The 19,836-nt window shown below is 37.7% G+C and overlaps 4 protein-coding genes and 1 pseudogene across 4 annotated transcripts; 4 read left to right on the top strand and 1 right to left on the bottom strand.

Annotated features, from left to right (window-relative positions):
• The first annotated feature begins 51 nt into the window (after nt 1-51).
• LOC9320573 (pentatricopeptide repeat-containing protein At3g05340) lies at nt 52-2,668 on the top strand. Its single transcript, XM_002884461.2, is given in 2 exon segments — nt 52-2,031; nt 2,034-2,668. Coding segments are annotated over 2 exon segments (1,971 nt in total). The 5' UTR covers nt 52-134; the 3' UTR covers nt 2,108-2,668.
• A 4,679-nt stretch (nt 2,669-7,347) lies between these two features.
• On the top strand, nt 7,348-11,013 carry LOC110224133 (probable microtubule-binding protein TANGLED). The gene is made up of 6 exons (XM_021032452.1): nt 7,348-7,827; nt 8,186-8,328; nt 8,444-8,502; nt 8,627-9,294; nt 9,410-9,468; nt 9,674-11,013. Exons 1-4 carry the CDS (start codon nt 7,738-7,740, stop codon nt 9,232-9,234), a joined length of 900 nt encoding a protein of 299 aa, XP_020888111.1. The 5' UTR covers nt 7,348-7,737; the 3' UTR covers nt 9,235-9,294; nt 9,410-9,468; nt 9,674-11,013.
• Nucleotides 9,803-11,055, top strand: LOC9320572 (annotated as a pseudogene).
• A 4,366-nt stretch (nt 11,056-15,421) lies between these two features.
• LOC9320571 lies at nt 15,422-16,460 on the bottom strand. Its single transcript, XM_002882362.2, has 5 exons — nt 16,352-16,460; nt 16,199-16,262; nt 16,007-16,114; nt 15,860-15,909; nt 15,422-15,771 (listed from the first exon to the last, which is right to left on the bottom strand). The coding sequence occupies exons 1-5, from the start codon at nt 16,382-16,384 to the stop codon at nt 15,667-15,669; spliced, it is 360 nt and encodes a 119-aa protein (XP_002882408.1). The 5' UTR covers nt 16,385-16,460; the 3' UTR covers nt 15,422-15,666.
• A 540-nt stretch (nt 16,461-17,000) lies between these two features.
• LOC9320570 lies at nt 17,001-18,887 on the top strand. The gene is made up of 7 exons (XM_021032453.1): nt 17,001-17,407; nt 17,598-17,678; nt 17,757-17,794; nt 17,890-17,969; nt 18,098-18,178; nt 18,262-18,370; nt 18,444-18,887. The coding sequence occupies exons 1-7, from the start codon at nt 17,207-17,209 to the stop codon at nt 18,586-18,588; spliced, it is 735 nt and encodes a 244-aa protein (XP_020888112.1). The 5' UTR covers nt 17,001-17,206; the 3' UTR covers nt 18,589-18,887.
• The last annotated feature ends 949 nt before the right edge of the window (nt 18,888-19,836 follow it).

Genomic DNA, 19,836 nt, shown 5'->3' with positions numbered 1-19,836 from the left:
GAAGCTAAATTCAACTAACTTCTCGAGCTTAAATTTTGTATGATTCAGCTGCACATATTTAACTGAATTTAACGGCCGAGTACTAGAGTGGAAAGCAAATTCTATTGCAAATTTGTAATTTGCAAGTTTGGTGAATGAATTCGAGATGGGTGATTCAGAAACTGACCTCTCACCTACCTTCTTGCTTCTCTACCGTTTTGTCCCCTTCGAAAATCCTAATCCGGCAGAGCCCAAGTTACCAAGTCTCCACTTTTCTCCTCAACCATGTCGATATGAGCCTTCTCTTATCCATCTGCGGCAGAGAAGGCTGGTTTCCTTATCTGGGTCCGTGTCTCCATGCCTCCATTGTCAAGAATCCTGAATTTTTCGATCCTGTAGATGCTGATATCCATCGAAACGCTCTTGTTGTTTGGAACTCTTTGCTTTCTCTGTATGTGAAATGTGGGAAGTTAGGTGATGCACTTAAGTTGTTCGATGAAATGCCCGTGAGAGATGTTATTTCGCAGAATATAGTGTTTTATGGGTTTCTGAGGAACAGAGAGACTGAGTCTGGTTTTGTATTGCTTAAACGAATGCTTGGTTCAGGTGGGTTTGATCAAGCGACCTTGACGATTGTTTTATCAGTGTGTGATACGCCAGAGTTCTGTTTGGTGACAAAGATGATTCACGCTTTAGCAATTTTAAGCGGTTATGACAAGGAGATTTCCGTGGGGAACAAACTGATCACATCTTATTTCAAATGTGGATGTTCAGTTTCTGGGAGATGGGTTTTTAGTGAGATGGCACATAGAAATGTCATCACTTGGACAGCTGTGATTTCGGGTCTGATAGAGAATGAGTTACATGAAGATGGTCTAAGACTGTTTTGTTTGATGCGTAGAGGATTGGTCCATCCAAACTCAGTAACTTATTTGAGTGCTCTTGCTGCTTGTTCAGGCTCACAGATGATAGTGGAAGGGCAACAGATTCATGCCCTTTTGTGGAAATTTGGGATTGAATCAGAATTGTGCATTGAGAGTGCGCTAATGGACATGTACTCTAAATGTGGAAGCATTGAAGATGCATGGAAGATTTTCGAGTCCTCACAAGAAGTTGATGAAGTTTCCATGACTGTGATATTAGTTGGTTTAGCACAAAATGGGTCAGAGGAAGAAGCTATACAGTTCTTCATTAGAATGCTTCAAGCTGGTGTAGAGATTGATGCAAATGTAGTCTCAGCTATTCTTGGAGTTTCATTTGTCGATAACTCTTTGGGTCTAGGCAAGCAACTGCATTCTTTGGTTATCAAACGAAAATTCTGCGGTAACACCTTTGTCAACAATGGACTCATTAACATGTACTCAAAATGCGGAGACCTGACTGATTCACAAACTGTCTTTAGACGAATGCCAAAAAGGAACTATGTTTCATGGAACTCGATGATTGCAGCATTTGCTCGCCATGGTCATGGATTAGCTGCCTTGAAACTATACGAAGAAATGACTACGCTAGAAGTGAAGCCTACAGATGTTACCTTTCTATCACTACTTCATGCTTGTAGCCATGTGGGGTTGATTGATAAAGGCCGAGAACTCTTAAACGAGATGAAAGAGGTCCATGGAATCAAGCCCAGGACAGAGCACTATACCTGTATTATTGACATGTTGGGTCGAGCTGGTCTTATGAAAGAAGCAAAGAGCTTTATAGACTCATTGCCTTTGAAACCTGACTGTAAAATTTGGCAAGCGTTGCTTGGAGCTTGTAGTTTCCATGGTGATACAGAAGTAGGGGAATATGCAGCTGAACAGTTGTTTGAAACTGCACCTGATAGCTCAGCTGCTCATATCTTGATGGCTAACATATATTCATCCAGAGGAAAATGGAAGGAGAGGGCGAAGACGATCAAGAGAATGAAAGAAATGGGAGTGACTAAAGAAACAGGCATAAGTTGGATTGAAATGGAGAAAAAAACACACAGCTTTGTGGTTGAGGACAAAATGCATCCACAAGCAGAGGCTATATATGATGTTCTGTCTGGATTGTTTCCTGTTACGGTAGACCTGATAAGAGGTTTATTCTCTGTTATACAGGAGAAGACAGAGAAGACACAAGTGTCTTTGTTCCTTAACGCCTTCTCTCTACATGAATATATATCAAGAGAAGAGAAAACCCATGGCGTCTTGTAGAAGACCTCTGTAGAGGCTTTATTGTTTTGTCTCTTTGTCTTAATATCTGAACAGTTGTCTGGTCATAAGTTAACGCCTCAAAGGGACAAACTTAGGGGAGAGAGAAGGTAAGAGATTCAGCAATGGAATGTCTTTGTGTATTTGCTTCGGTACCTTAAATCTCTTTTCTTCTCCAATTCAAGATACTCAAATTCTCAGCGATTCATCCCCAGTTGCAGAGAGAAAAGCAGAGATGATCCACTCTCCAGCTCTTCACCTTACTCTATACTCGGCATAGATCCAAGCTGCTCATCTTCCGAGCTAAAGGCGGCTTTTCGTGCCAAAGTATGCTTTCAAGAACAAAGTATGTTTTGGCTTTTTCATATGTATCGGTCTTGTTGACAAGTTTGTGCTTGTAAAGGTGAAACAATACCATCCTGATGTAAACAAAGAGGGAAGCAACTCTGATATATATTATGATCCGTCGCATAATGCAGGCATATGAGGTCACTTTAACTTTGTTATACACTGTGTGAGCAGATTTTGCTATAACTTACAATAGCTCAATAGTATTTCTGTTTGCAGATGTTAACAAATTGTAGCCGGTCAGAGATAATTGAAGCTTACACTCATAATAATCTTTCAGCAAAATCTATTAACACAACATAGAAATGATTCTGGAATGCGAGCAACAACAACCATATAATGTGTTTTTTTCTTCTGTGAATTGCATACCAGAGAATGCTTGGACCCTTTTAACCATCCAACGTGTGAGGCACTTGACGTGTTTGTAAATGAAGTCCTATGCGTTGGAAAAAGTATACTTTAACCTCTATAAATTAATATTTTATAAATTAATAAACACGATAAAATAATAAAATAACCATAAGAATTTGATGTGGAACATAAATCAAAATGTGAAAATCTCTCCACGATGAAAGATATGAAAAAGGGCTACAAATGTGGTTTGAATCAAGACTTTAAGATTTCTTGATATTTAGATTTCAATTATACTTTGAATTCAAGCACACGTTGCACTAGTTGTAAAAACGATATTTTTTTTTTGAATATAATATAACATTACATTAAAAAAAAATCTCTCCACAAGGTCACATCACCATGGAACAGTAGAGGCCATGCCATTGTATTATTCAGATTTCAGAAACTTATGAAAGAGGAAAGATGAAACTTGTCATGGTTTCAGAAAACTGTGTTAGGCGCACTTAAGTTAGAACAAAACTTGTGGCTGAACTTGTTACACAAATCTTTTTTTTGTGTATATATACACTATTCGGTATGATGATTTTCATAGAGACTAGACTAGTGTGAGTCTGTGGGCCTTAGTCTTTTCTCTCTGGCCCAAATCCGATTTCCAGCAAACCTGTTACACAATATGGGCTCAAATCAGAACTGACCTAGTTTGGTTGCAAAAGAGAAAGGTGAGGAACATGCAACAAAGGTGATTAGGGTTTGCTTATAGAAGGTAGAGAAAAGAGTGCCGTAAGAGTGGCAGCACAAGAGAAGACGTGAGAGAAACAGAAAGAAGTTGAGAGAGACAATAAAAATCACCCAAGAGTTAGAGAAACAAAGAGAGTTCCTTCTAGTTTTTTGTTCTTGCTTGTAATACCTTTTACTTGATAGTGAAGTTTGTGGGGAGAGTCCCACATGAGACGTACCGTTTAGAGGCCGGGAACTCGTTAAATTACTTGTGTCAAAGTTCTAGCTAATTAGAATCAAACGATCCCCGTATATTAAAAACTCTATGTTGTATATATATACTTTGGTTAAATATTTGAGCCTATGGGTTCCGAACTTTCCCTTCACGAATAGCCTTCATAACATTGTTAGAATTTTTAGTCTATGGGTTAGGCGCCAAGGTTATTAAAAGCGTAAGGGGCATCAATTTCTATAGAGATGCGGTGGTATAGTGATATTGTTTACTTTTATGCTCCTAATGTGACGAGTTCGAGCCTTCGATTAACACATTTTGTACAAAAATTGTTTTAGTGTTTATTAATGGGCTAAATTTTTTTGCTTTGAGCATAAAATTCATTTGGACCGTGATAATAAGATTTTAAGATCAATTAATCCTAAAACAGTATCCTGTCGTTGTAGTATTTTAGGTGTCAATCCAATCAGGTGTGATGCAAACAAATGAGATATGATCAGAAAGCACTAAGTCAAGCCAAACATGAATTGGTTGTTTTTCTAACAGTCCTAGTGATTGGTACAGAAAATAGTAAAAAGACACAGAAACTACTAATATACTCTATCACAAGGCTCACTGCCAGAAGGAGGATGTGATAGAGTAAAAGGGTCCCAAAAAAAAAAACAATTATCAAAACTCAATAGCAAGTAACTGAGAAGGTGAATGCAAGAGATAAGTAAACAGATAAATTAATTGGATAAGAAACTCCTAATGATGAGGTAATCGAATAGTGTGGACTCCATAATCAATTTCGATGGTTAACAATTCTCAATGAAGCTATCCCTAGACAACATGTTCAACAACAGATAAATTAATTGGATAAGAAACTCCTAAGGATGGGGTAATCGAATAGTGTGGACTCCATAATCAATTTCGATGGTTAACAATTCTCAATGAAGCTATCTCTAGACAACATGTTCAACAACAGATTTATTCACTCCCGTGCAACAAATCCTCAAGCAAAGCTAGCCCAGACTAATTCCCATTAACAGAATCTAACTATGCAGGCAATAAGAATCGACTGTTAAAGTCAATAACCGCTCTAAACGGCAAATCCCTTGGGATAGAGACGATTATCACTGGAATTAGTAGATCAAGCATTCCATCGAACACCTTTTGGGTGCGGGAATGCTTCTGATCGAATTCCAGTTGATCAGAAAGGAATAAACAGTAAACACAACTAATCCAGAAGGGATTCAATAAAACTACACTTAACCATCAGAATCGACTAAGGGTCTCACATCTACTCTATCCCATCCTCAGAAATCCTAGTCACTACTCAGACAACATGCTCAAAGACACAGAAACGATTGATGATTGCATAACTTCTAAGATTAAAGGAAATAAAAACAGAAATGAACAAGGAAACGAAAGCGAAATCTCAATAACTTAGAAGAAACGAAAATACAGAGTTTCAGAAGCAAAAGCGGCTACTGAACGAAACTAGGTTGCGAGTCTAAAACGTAATTGAAAAGAGAATGCCCCAGGGAAAACCCTTAGAGACTTATTTATAGTAAAAACGACAAAGATAAGTAAGTGGGCTTCGAGTCCGCTTAACAGGCCCATGGAACGTTGTGGTCGAGTAGATGGGCTCAAAGTGGGCTTCATGGTCGAGCGGGAATCGAAGCCGCGATCAAGTGGTTCCTTCTCTCCTCTTCTCTTTCCTATGCTCAGGTTGTCTGGTTGAGTGCGGATTGATCAGAGGGTCGAGGTGGTGATCGAGTAGAATGGGTGGTGGCGTGGTCTGGACTGCTCCTTCTCTGTTGTGATCGAGTATGTGGGTAGACTGTCAGGACAGACTGCTTCTTCAACCTTGCGATCGAGTATAACAGTGAACTGGCAGGATGGACTTCTCCTCTTCCTCTGCGATCGAGTACAACAGTCTGGCTGGACTGCCCTGTGATCGAGTATAAGGGTCCTGGTGGTCTGTTGAGCTGACTGCTTCCCTCTCTTCAACTGGTGATCGAGTATAAGGGTCCAAATGTGACTTTCATCTCTGTTTTTCCTCTTTCTGAACATCAATAGCTTCGAAACACCTGAAACAACTCCAGAATGCAAAATGCATGCAAGACTAATGCTAGACACACTTAAACATGCAAATTATGCGAAATGATGATGAATGCTATGAAAGATGAACGAAACTAGACTCAAAATGGTGATAAATGGATGTATAAAACATGCAAATTATAGACATATCAGACCGCCTTGATAACTACATGTTCCATGTCTCCAAGTCCAGAGAATCCCGGTTTAGGTATATTATTATGTTTCTATTATCACTTTCATTACAAGAACATTATTAAAAAAATAATAAGACTCACTTTCATTATATCTAGATACTTTAGGACAAGATTTGTATTGTAGGTTTAAGAGATAATTTGGCATTTAAATATTTGAGTATACATAAGAAATTGATGAATTGTTTCTATGACTATGATATTTGTTGGCTTAGAATAGAAAATAAAATGAGGCCCAACATTTATTAACAAAGTTTAAACTTTTAAAGTTGATACCACTATATATTATATTATTGGTTTAAGAAAACACCCATAAAAATGATTTTTTAAAAAGTGACAGAATTTTAAAGTGAACCCTAATTACCAAAGAAAATAAACAAAATATTGTGAGGCCCTAATTTAGCATGACTCCATGAGACACATGTCTCAACAATCTTGGTGCACATTTTGTCCAATTCACAATTTATGGGATGAAGTCAACTAATCTAGAATTGAAAATCTATTGTTTGCAAGAGTTACATTATTTGTATACTCCCCATGTTCTAGAGTAAAGAATTTGTAGCCGATCATAATAACAAAAGTTGAAATAAGTAAAATATTTTCATAAAATTGGGAGTTTTCTTGGTTAAAAAAGTAGGATTTTTCCAAATGATCAATCCAGATTAGAGCAAAAAAAAAAATAGTAGTATTGACATCTTTTTTAGCAAATTTTTTTACGAAGTCTAAGAAATAACAAAATATACTCTCAATGCAACAATAACGAGTCTTTAAAACCTATATTATTTTAGAGAATTTCTTTTTTTAAAGTAGTTAGTTTTCAAATGATCAAATCTAGATTAGAGCCAAAATAATAATAATAGAGTACTGACATCTATTTATTGATAAAAAGTGGTATTCTATTTATTTTTTTAATAGTTAAACACTCAATAACGGCTGATGTAGTCTCACATGCCACTACATTCATATATTTAGTTTGAAGATTAAAAACTAGAATTGGCTCACACACACAAAGATAGTTGTTACGACTTATGTGTAAGTGTAGTAGACCGTTGGGAAAAAAATTAAATAGTATAGAAAGATCCGCTCTCTTTGTCTCAGTTCACGTGCCTGTTTGACTTTTACGTTCAAACATTCACCAAATAGACACAAGACCAAAAGGGAACAAACAACATCTAAGAGTTAGAATACTTAATACAAAAACAAAATTATAAATCTAGCATGAGACACAATTCTCACTCTTGTACCCTTGTACCCTTGTACAGTCTGCGTCCGCTCATACACATGGTTATTATCCCTTATCAACAATCTTGGTGCACATTTAGCCCAATTCAAAATTTATGGGATGATGTCAACCAGTCTAATTAGTTTTGTTTTCGCCGAATAGCAAACCATGTATTGCGTTACGAAACCCCTTTATCCTCTCTCTTTCTCTCAGTTCCCCCATTTGAATTTAGGATTCGCGTTTCTGTTCGTGTCCGTGACCTAAAAAGACATTCTAGAGAGATCTGGGTTTCTTGAAGCTGTTGTGAGGATCTTATGGGTGGTTTGACTAATGAGCTTTTATCTTCAAAACCCAGTTTTCAATTGTGAGGCCAGAGAGAGGTTTTGGGTTAATTGAGTGGGAATTTAGAGAAAAAATATATAGAAGATGGTTGCAAGAACCCCACAAAAGCAGAGGAAAGTGGCGATGGTGGTGCCTCCTCTCAACTCAGATCTTCTCAAGGAAACAATCAACAAGGTATTTTGTCCAATTTAATACAAGATTAGCATAATAAAGTAATTTTATTTTCATTACCAGAATTTGCAAACGCTCCAGTTCTTAGGCTCCTTCCCACTATGTTTGAAGCTTTACTTAGTGACTGAACCCACTGCAAATTAAATAATTGTCCATTTTCTGGCCCCAAGTTTAAAAAGATCTTTCTATTAATGGATTATTCTATAAGTTAATTGGGTTTTCATTACAATTGATGTGTTCTTGTTGGAATTCAAGAGGATCTTATGCTAGTTTCTGAATTAGGGATTGAATTAGAATTTGGGATCTGACATTAGAGAGCGTTGTATAGCTGATTATTGTCAATTTGGTTTGATTTGTGAAGGTTGACAAATGTATGGAAAGACTGCAAGAGTTACAGTACACAATTGCAGGAGGAACCAAAGTTGTCTCCGGTGTGAACCTTAGCCCTCGAAGTACTAGAACTTACTTGAGGACTAGTCTTAGATGCAAGCAAGAAACTTTAAGGTAAACTCAGAAAGAGACAAAAACCAAACTTCACTTGTAGAAACTTTGGTGTTATCTCAAATTCAGAAGCTTCTCATTCGGGTTTTAATTTCTCCCTTGTTACATATTGTTGTAGGATCAAGAGTGCTACTAATAAGAAATCTCCAGTAGGGAAGTTTCCAGCTTCCTCACCAGGTACAATCTCTCTCTGATCCTCACACATACTCACAAGCAATAAGTATGATAGCTCCTTGTTTCACCAAGTTAGTTTTAGTTCCTGCAGATTGTGTAATGTGTAATTTTTGTTTGTGTAATGTAGGAGATTGGAGGAAAATGTCACTCCCAGCAATGCTACTAGGAGAGACTGTAAATGAAATCTTACAAGCCTCACAGGTCACCAGAGACATTGTAGAAGCCATAGCACCAAAGAAGAGTAGAAAGTCCAGGAGATTAACAATGTCACAAGAAGACGATGGCCCTAAAACACCCGAGACAGAACGAAAAGCCCGGGAACCGAACCAACCTGAAACTGTCAGTAGCAATTTCAAAGCGAGAAGGAAGAAAGAAAAGCAGAACAGACGTTCAGAATCAGATTCTCCTCCATCTCAACAAAGGGCACGCTCAAGAATTGCGTTCACAACCGTGTCTCCACAGAAAATAGCAGGGAAGGTTCAGGGAAAGGGAAATGGTGAGAATAGTTTTCGGCATTTGGCTAACAGGGTTTCACCAAAGCACAAACCTTGGGTTCAAAAGGCGGTTCTTTTTCCGAACCCTCTGTTTATTTCCGGCACCGCTACACAACAAGCCAAGTTCAGTAGAACAATGTCTCCGGTCATCGCCAGAAATGAGATATCCAGCATCAAGAACAGTAAAGAGACGCCTCACAATTGCAGGAGGAACCAAATTTGTCTCTGGTGTGAACCTTAGCCCTCCAAGTACTAGAATTTACTTGAAGACTAGTCTTAGATGCAAGCAAGAAACTTTTAGGTAAACTCAGAAAGAGACAAAAACCAAACTTCACTTGTAGAAACACTGGTGTTCTCTCAAATTCAGAAGCTTCTCATTCGGGTTTTAATTTCTCCCTTGTTACATATTGTTGTAGGATCAAGAATGCTACTAATAAGAAATCTCCAGTAGGGAGGTTTCCAGCTTCCTCACCAGGTACAATCTCTCTCTGATTTTCACACATACTCACAAGCAATAACTATATTAATTGGTCACACTAGAAGCTGTAAAGGATAATTGATTGTGTTTGGTAATCTTGTATAATTTTCATTAGATTATTGGATCAAAAGTTCCTTGTTTCACCAAGTTAGTTTCAGTTCCTGCAGATTGTGCAATATGTAATCTTTTTTGTGTAATGTAGGAGATTGGAGGAAAATGTCACTCCCCGCAATGCTACTAGGAGAGACTGTAACTAAAATCTTACAAGCCTCACAAGTCAGTCACAAGAGACATTGTAGAATCCATAGCACCAAAGAAGAGTAGAAATTCCAGGAGATTAACAATGTCACAAGAAGAGGATGGCCCTAAAACACCCGAGAAGAACGAAAATCCCGGGAACCGATTTTCAGGCTCACAGAGGATAATGGAAGGAAAACTGATTCATGCTCTTTTGTGGAATTGTGCATTGAGAGTGCGCTAATGGATATGTACTCTAAATGTGGAAGCATTGAAGATGCGTGGAAGATTTTCGAGTCCACCGAAGAAGTTGATGAAGTTTCGATGACATTGATATTAGTTGGTTTAGCACAAAATGGGTCAGAGGAAGAAGCTATACAGTTCTTCATTAGAATGCTTCAAGCTGGTGTAGAGATTGATGCAAATGTAGTTTCAGCTGTTCTTGGAGTTTCGTTTGTCGATAAACTCTTTGGGTCTAGGCAAGCAACTGCATTCTTTAGTTATCAAATGAAAATTCTCCGGTAACACCTTTGTCAACAATGGACTCATTAACAAACTGTCTCTCGACGAATGCCCAAAAGGAACTATGTTTCATGGAACTCGATGATTGCAGCATTTGCTTGCCATGGTCACGGATTAGCTGCCTTGAAACTATATGAAGAAATGATTATGCAAGACGTGAAGCCTACAGATGTTACCTTTCTATCACTACTTCATGCTTGTAGCCATGCAGGGTTAATCGATAAAGGCCGAGAACTCTTAAACGATATGAAAGATGTCTATGGAATCAAGCCTAGGACAGAGCATTATACCTGTATTATTGACATGTTGGGTCGAGCTGGTCTTATGAAAGAAGCAAAGAGCTTTATAGACTCATTGCCCGTGAAACCTGACTGTAAAATGTGGCAGGCCTTGCTTGGAGCTTGTAGTTTCCATGGTGATACAGAAATAGGGAAATATGCAGCTGAACAGTTGCTTCAAACTGCACCTGATAGCTCAGCTGCTCATATCTTGATGGCTAACATATACTCATCCAGAGAAAAATGGAAGGAAAGGGCGAAGACTATCAAGAGAATGAAAGCAATGGGAGTGACTAAAGGAACAGGCATAAGTTGGATTGAAATTGAGCATAAAACACACTGCTTTGTGGTTGAGGACAAAATGCATCCACAAGAAGAGGCTATATATGATGTTCTGTCTGAATTGTTTCCGGTTATGGTAGATGAAGGTTACAGACCTGATAAGAGGTTTATTCTCTGTTATACAGGAGATGGCAGAAATGGCACAATTGTCTTAGTTCCTTAACGCCTTCTCTCTACATGAATATACATACCAAAATTTCTGGTAGTTGAAGACCCCTATAGCTGAGACAGAGGCTTTACTGTTTTGTCTCTTTATCTTAATAAATGGAGATTTGTCTGGTCATCGGTTAACGCCTCAATGTGAGAAACTTAGGGAGAGAGAAGGTAAGAGATTCAGCAAAGGAATGTCTTCGTGTATTTGCTTCGGTACCTAAAATCTCTTTCTTCTCCAATTCAAGATACTCAACTTCTCAGGGATTCATCCCCAGTTGCAGAGAGAATAGCAGAGAGGATCCACTCTCCAGCTCTTCACCTTACTCTATACTCGGCATAGAGCCAAGCTGCTCATCTTCCGAGCTAAAGGCGGCTTTTCGTGCCAAAGTATGCATCCAAGAATCACTAATCTGTACTGTTCTGATGTTTTGGCTCCTGGTGGAAGAGTTGGTATTGACCCTGTAAGCTACTATCAAACCTTCTAAATTGTGTCTCCTTTTGTCCTTAGTATTTCATCTGGTATTTATTCTTAGATAGCTTCAATATTGTAGTTTGTGGTTTGTATTTACTATACTTTGCAATTCATGAAGGGAGCAGTTCTTTTTTTACGCCGATGCTGCTGAGGAATTGAAGGAGGTTATAGCGAAGAAGAATCATGAGTTGGTTTACTTGTGTCCTTCCATATCTCATCCACAAGATTTACACTGTACAAGGCCAAAGCCTCCAAGCAAACGAATAAGGATACATGACTTGAAGTATGCTGGTTTAGATGTGGCCTCAAAATTGCATCTCCCATTGTAATATCCATGCTTGATGAGATTGCTTGGGTGCTTAATCTGGTAATACTCTAGATTAGCATCTTACATTTGAACCAGTTAGCTTTGTGCCACTGTTTCAGCTTATACTTCACTTAGGTCCCAATGTATTGATGTTGTATTGTGCCTTTTGTGATTGCAGAGAGGGAGCGATGTTCCACATTCACCTGTAATGTATGCATATGTGATTGTAGAGGTTGACCAAGCCCAACTCCTTTTTAGATAATTCTAACGTAACGGCGGAGGTGAAAGATCATTTGAAAAACGCAGGGACTGAACTTAGACCTTACGATTCCATTCTTCAAGGAATAGGAACTTGATTGTCCATGTCCATTTATAAGCTTCAGAAAAAAGAATCTACCTCACTTTGAGTTTCTCAGTCTGGCAGCACGCGGAGCTCAGCTCTTGATGGATCCATCAACCCTCAACGTAGCTATCATTAGTAGCTACAAATCTGCATGTCAAAGATATTTTCAAGGAATTCTGAAAGTGAAGAAAAAGCTAAGACGAAGTTTACTGATAGCTCCAGCGGATATACTGCCAATCCCTCTGGTATTGACATGCAATCTCCTATTTCGTGGGCAAAGGCCATTAAAAATGATGCCGAGCTACAGGGAATGAAGAACTCTCACTTGGGGTAAAGAAACTCATTGCTTTTATGATATTTCCCTAATCCAAATGAAGAACTCCAGCGGATATACTGCCAATCCCTCTGGTATGGTTATTGACATCCTTGTTGCTGGAACTTGCTTCTCGACACATAGTCAATACACACTCAGTGAGTGATATGCTTTCCTTTCCTCAAACTACTCCTGCGGGATATTATGAAGGCCATGCATTTGGGATCCGAATTGAGGTACAACTTGGTCACCTGTCCACGACAGTCTTTATAAGAAATAGAAGATTAGGTAACAATTGTGTGGTCTGCTTTTGCAGAATCTCCTTCATGTGAGAGATGCAGAAACACCAAACCGCTTTGGTGGTGCTACATACCTCCTTGGATTTGAGAAGCTTACATATTTTTCCCCATTCAGGTACGGAGTGACTTATCAACTTATAAAAATCATTCGCCTCTGATCTAACCCTCAATTCTTCTGGCTCACTCACCAAACCATGCAGACAAAAATTGTTGATGCTTCTTTGCTATCTGATACTGAGGTTGACTGGCTTAATACTTTTACCACGCGGAAGTCTGGGATAAGGTTAGTCCACAAAACTACTTTGACTTACCTTATCCAAAAGCTAAGTAGATCGAGTCTAAGACAAAAGGCTTGCATGTGCCTTCAAAGCAAAGCATATCAACACATAGAAACATGGCTTTGATTATCCTCTTAGTGTAATAGATCTACAGCAGCAGTTGTTTGAACCGGGTAATATTTCCTTGACAGGTTTTACCATGAATGGAAGGTTCTTCTACTACTCAGCAGTGGCTCTGGAACAACACAAGACCGTTAGCCAAACCATGATCAAACCCACCAAGTGTTTTGCAAACTTAGACTTGATCCTTGAGGATTAGAACCAGAAGCTGCTCCTTTTATCTGCTTGTGTGTATAAATTACAAACAGAAATGTGATATTTATCCTGTATTTTACAAAAAGATACCAACTTCCTAGCGTCTAAATCTCTTGCCGGTTCTCTAAAATTTCCACAATTCTTTTTGTCTCTTAAGTTCATGGAAACAAAAAAAAATTGTACTTTGCGCCCGAGGAAGGCCTCCTCTGTAAAGAAATCGAAAAAAAAAAGAAAAAAAATCTTGCCGAATCTCTATCTTAAATTGTTGAATAATGTCTTCGTTAAACTTCAAGATTACATTTTAATCTATTAAAAAAACATGGCGTTGGTTGGTACATGAAAATATAAGACATCTTTGGCTTACCAATGCTTGAAAAGCTTCTAAATTATTCAGCATCTTGTTGGGTTATCACAAAAAACTTATGGTAGTTAAGAGTTCAAATATACCGGAGGAATAAGCCTTTTCAGTTTGGCGAGAATCAATTTATAGTCTAGTAAAAGGTCTAGAGCAGAAACAAAGGATGAAAGGATAAAGACGAAGTCTTGTCGGATACACAAGCTAAAATGCTCAAATATGAGGAATCATTAACAAGACAAGTTTTTTTTCCCCTCAAAGCACAAACCAGCATAAAAACATATTAAAGTTGAGCAAACTTGCCAAAACACAACACGATGGGCACTTGAAGTTCACCAGTGTCTGCGGTTAGCATGAGCTTCCTCGAGTAGCTCGATAATCTGAAACATGAGGGAAATACGATGATGATACAATTCGAAAAGAAAAGAATGCCCTTGTTGGAATCAGAATATGAATATTTAATACCTCTTTGTTTTCTTCATAAAAAAGTTTTTCCCTGCGATTGAATTCTTTGTATACTTCCCGTAATTTCTTGTCGTTTCGATTACCTTCTAGAACTTCTGTGGTAACAAAGCAAAGCAGCAATTAGTGCAAATATCTGTGAAGTAAACGAAAACGAAAATGTCAAAACTTTTTTTTCCACTGTTTTTGATTAAATGAGAAACACAGATCCACATTACCCAAGAAAATGTACCCAAAGTATCCGATCAAGGCTGTTAGGCCAGGTCCGCCAGAGCAGTAGGCATGTTCGAGGTAGCTACGGCTCTGCAATTTTTCGATATCGAGCAAAACAGATCTATCAAACACCAAAAATAAAGGCTAAACCAGACAAAGCAGAAGAGTTCATGTGAAGAATAATCTCGATTACCCTGAAAATCCGATTCAACATCCCTTCTCTCTGGTGCTTGGCTCGTCGATCTCGAAATTAGGGTTTGTTTGCTCTTCTTCTCTCGACCGAATGTTTTTTTTTGTTTCCTCCTTTCCTTTATCTCGGACTCTGGGCCTAGGATATTCAATATGGGCCTGTATTAGATGGGCCTTTATTGTTGGGTATTTTCTTCGAACTCGTCCCGATTTCTTTTCTAAATACGAAACGCTAGTTTTTTCTTTTTCTGGTACGAACGCTAGTTACGCTGAAGACGCCGTCGCCGTGAATGAATGAACAACGCCCCCATCTAACTTTCTGCAACATTCTGCTTTCGATGATGTTTTTGGTAACACAAGCGAATGCAATTTAGTAAGCAGTAGTAAGGGATGTCAGATTCCTGAACTCGTTTATAACCATTCATGAAAACATCACCGAGCTAATCTACCTCGAACACCAAGAGGCTAAACCAATGCGCATAACCATCCTATGAAAATATATGTATAGCCAGCTTTGGAAGAATTAATTTATACACAACATAAGGACATTGACCGGCTTAACAAAATCTTCTGCTTAAGAGTGTAAACTTGACTATACACATATTGGCCATTCTACGTGAACCACGTACTTAACTTGAAAAGAAACGTTTTCATGGACGGAAGCAACCGTATATCTAACTGCAGAATTTCAATTTCATTCGCTCAAACAAGTATAAATCGGATCAACATAGCAAAACCACGAAAAAGATTGTCAACCAAATGGAAGCTCTAATTGGTATTAACAAATCCCATTTCCATCATTCATCTAAAGATAAGGGTAGACATAACCAAAGAATGTAACAAAGAAACAACCCTCAAAGTGATCCCGAGTCTTAAAAGAGTGCGAAAACAAACCCTTCCAAATGCATACTACAACTTTCAAAGCTAATGCAACAAACAAACTAAAACCGTTTAGGGAAATTCTCAAGTATATAACTAAAAGATTTCCAGAAACTCAAACCTATCCTCAGAGTGATAGGTAGAGGCAGTCAGCATACAATATTAGAGTTATGAAGATAGACATAGGTAGAGAGATTTTACAAAAGTTTCAGCAGATAAATATTTCGTAGCTGAAGAGTTATGAAGATTGGGGTCGTTTGGCAGATGTTATTCCATAATATCCCATGCACTTCTCCAAGAGTTCTTCATTCCTCTTTAGCAGCTGCTGCTTCTCCATCCACTCCTGAAACACATTAACATGGTAAAAAAAGAGTTGCCCCCTTCCTCCAATCGTGAAACACAATTTCAGTTGAGGAGAGAGCTTGCTTTACCTCTTCGATTTCTGCAGCCTCTCCTGAATTGGTGCCAATCAAAAGATAGGCTGAGAAAAAGAAATGACGAGAGGGCAAGTTGTCTCAGCTGAAAGCAAAACAAAAAAAAATTGAGGAAATGAAGTAAATCTCTCAAGCATTACTTACCAGCACCAGATCCCACAGCGAGTCCGACACTATGGCGACAAAAATCGTACAACACGAAGAGCGCTAGATCCACATTTCCCATCTTCTTGGCCTTTTCAATAACATCATCTGAAAAAAGCAAAGACGTTTTCAGAAGGACATTCTATACAAGAAATAAGTGAAAACCTTTGACTTGGTGACAAAGAGAGATACCTTCCTGATGATTACGCGCGGCAGAGAAATCGCGACACCCAAATGATTTCCCTCGGCGATAAAACTGCAATTTTTTTGGTGCAGATTTAAATCGATTCAAGAACAAAGAAACAATAAAACACAGAATTTTTACGATCGGTCGATTTCCATTACCTGCGCAGTGACGGGTCTCACAAATCTCATCATTATCGGAGGATTAGGGTTTCTTGTTGCTCTTCGAGTGTTCTGTTCTTCGTCTCGTCTACGACTACCTTAGATTTTTAAAATGGGCCTATCTTGTTGGGCCTTTTCCGAATTGTCTCTTTTTAAGGCATTCACAAAATCTATACAATTTAAAACATCGACACGCTCTTGTCTTTGTTGTTAGTTGATTGCGTTTAACTTGTTCGACGAAATGCCCGTGAGAGATATTATTTTGCTTAAACGAATGCTTGGCTCAGGTGGGTTTGATCAAGCGACCTTGACGACTGTGTTATCAGTGTGTGATACGCCAGAGTTCTCTTTGGTGACCACGATGATGATTCACGCTTTAGCAATTATAAGTGGTTATGACAAAGGATGCTTCTTCCGTGGGGAACAAACTGACCACATCTTATTTCAAATGTGGATGTTCGGTTTCCGGGAGATGGCACATAGGAATGTATGTCATCACTTGGACAGCTGTGGTTTCGGGTCTGATAGAGAATGAGTTACATGATGATCGTCTAAGATTGTTTAGTTTGATGCGTAGAGTATTGGTCCATCCAAACTCTGTAACTTATTTGAGTGCTCTACCTGCTTGTTCAGGCTCACATATTCTCTCTACATGAATGTGTACATACAAGAGTAGAGAATATCCATGGCGTGTTGTAAAGTTTGATTTTATTAGTTGAAGACCCTCTCTAACTGAAAGAGAGGCTTTACTGTTTTGTCTCTTTATCTTACTTCTTAATATATGGACATTTGTCTGGTCATTGGTTAACGCCTCAAAGGGGGACAAATTTAGGGAAAGAGAAGGTAAGAGATACAATGGACTGTCTTCGTGTATTTGCTTCTGTACCTAAAATCTCTTTCTTCTCCAGTACAAGAAATTCTACTTCTCAACGATTCATTCCCAGTTGCAGAGAGAAAAGCAGAGAGGATCCACTCTCCAGCTCTTCACCGTACTCTATACTTGGCGTGGAGCCAAGCTGCTCATCTTTCGAGCTAAAGGCAGCTTTTCGTGCCAAAGTATGCATCCAAGAATCACTAATCTGTACTTTTCTTTCCGCTAAGTAATTTCTTTTGATACGATTTATAAATGGGTTCTGAGTTGTTCTTTACACAGTTTGACTTGTCTTTTTTTCTTCCCCTCCTCGTTGCGTAAGTTTTGGATTTTTCATATGTATCAGTCTTGTTGACTACTTTGTGCTTTGAAAAGGTGAAACAATACCATCCTGATGTAAACAAAGAGGGAAGCAACTCTGATATTATGATCCGTCGCATAATCCAGGCATATGAGGTTACTAAACCTTGTTCAACACTATGTGAGCAGATTTGGTTAGAACTTACAGTAGCTCAATAGTATTTTTCTTTGCAGATGTTAACAAACTATAGCCGGTCAGAGATAATTGAAGGGTATACTCATAATACATTTTTCAGCAAAATCTATTAACACAATTTCTATCCAAAACAACCAAGTAATGTATTTTTCTCTGTGAATTGCATACCAGAGAATGCTTGGATCCTTTTGACCATCCAGAGTGTGAGGCACTTGACGTGTTTGTGAATGAAATCCTCTGTGTTGGAAAAAGTACCAAACTCGCTTCCTTTTCTTTGAAGTTAGCTCTTTTAGTTGCTCCATTTCTTCTTGAACATCGTCTGTAGAGAAGTTTTAAAAAAATTCTGTTGAGTTGTATACTTGTCTCTCTCACACTGCAGGATGTTCGTACCCATGCTTTAAAACAGCTTCTCATGTCTTCTCGTGTGATTCATCTGGAACAGCTCGAGCAATGTCCCAAGGTCTGGATGGTTTACTTCCTCCATATTTGCCTTTTACATTGCTCTGTCTCTTCTAATAATATATCCGCTGTGTATATGACCAGGGCATGGTGAAGATTACCGTGTACAATCTGCAGTTAATCAGTGTCCGAAAAATTGCATACATTATGTCACACCATCACAGAGAATTATTCTAGAAGAGTTACTTGACAGGTATAGGCTTCTCCCTACCCTCCTTGAGAAATTATCTGTGATTGTGAATACTCACTTATCGCCCTAAGTCCAGCGTTGTGGACAAACCTTATGATTGTTCCGCGGAAGCAGAGTTTCTCTATGCTCTCATTGTCAAAGCTCAATATGAGAACAATCGGTATCAGAAGCCAAAGAAGAAACAATCTGAATCTTCAGGAAAACATGTAGACTGGTTATGAAGTTCATAGCTGTTTTCTGCTGCAATACGGTAGAGTTGAATCGGATGCTCCAGGATGTCTGGTAGTGAGTTCTAAAATAACCAGAAGGGTCTGAGATGGAACATAAATCAAATCTCCACAAGGTCACATCCAGATATCACCATGAAACTGTAGAGGATATTGTATTATTCAAATTTTTGGAGCAAGCAGAGGAAAAATGAAACTTGCCATGGTTTCAGAACAAACTTGTGGCTGAACTTGTGTATATATATATACTCTATTCGGTATGTTGATTTTCATAGAGACTAGTTTGTCGTATATATATACAGTAGAACCTCTATAAATTAATAAATACTATCAAATAATAAAATTGTCTGGTCCCAAGTCGGACCAATGTAAAATTTGAAAAAAAATCGATAAGATAATAAGATAATAATTTTTGAGAATTCCTATATAACTATATGGTCACAATAATATCATAAATTAATAATCATATAAATATATATGATTTTTGTGTTTTATTTTTTAAATTGAATTTACGTTAGAACCCATCTCTAATTTTTTATTGAATAAAACAAGTTTTTTAAATTACAGTGTTGTATTATACTATATAACTGTGACATAAAAATAATCAAGATTTTCTGTAAGTTTTTTAATTTTAAAATATGCATCATTTTCATTTCGATAGTCTTATAGCTTTTAAAATACGACAATTGAAGTCACAATTGAATTTACGTATATCGTTTATATAAGTGAATTCACCTATAGTCTTTGTAGTTTTATTGTCTAATTTATTTCAGAAATAGTTTTTTCTTCTAACTATTAAAATTTTAAGTCCATGACTACAAAACACTAATTTTATTTAGATAAATTTGTCTCAATTCATTTCTTTCTAAAATTTTAAGAATTAAAATAAATCACTTCATAAATTAATAAATAATATTTATTAATTTAAATTAATATAACTATAAATTAGTAAAATATCATGGTTCCAACAAAATTAATTTATAGAAATTTTACTGTATATTTTGGTTACATGTTCAATGAACCAGAAATGCGAACAGACATGGTTAAATATTTGAGTCCACACAAGAAATTGATGAATTGTTTTCATAACTCTAATATTTGTTGGCTTATAACAGAATGGCCCAATTCCGGCCCAAAATAATGATTTTACAAGTGATCTATAAAACACCCGGCCCAAAGATTTGTGAAGCCTCAAACAAAATATAAAATGAGGCCCAACATTTACTTTTTTTTTTTTTTTAA

Source organism: Arabidopsis lyrata (genome assembly GCF_000004255.2).
Source record: "Arabidopsis lyrata subsp. lyrata unplaced genomic scaffold ARALYscaffold_3, whole genome shotgun sequence".
Classification (NCBI taxonomy): Eukaryota; Viridiplantae; Streptophyta; class Magnoliopsida; order Brassicales; family Brassicaceae; genus Arabidopsis; species Arabidopsis lyrata.
This window is presented reverse-complemented; position numbering and strand designations above follow the sequence as displayed.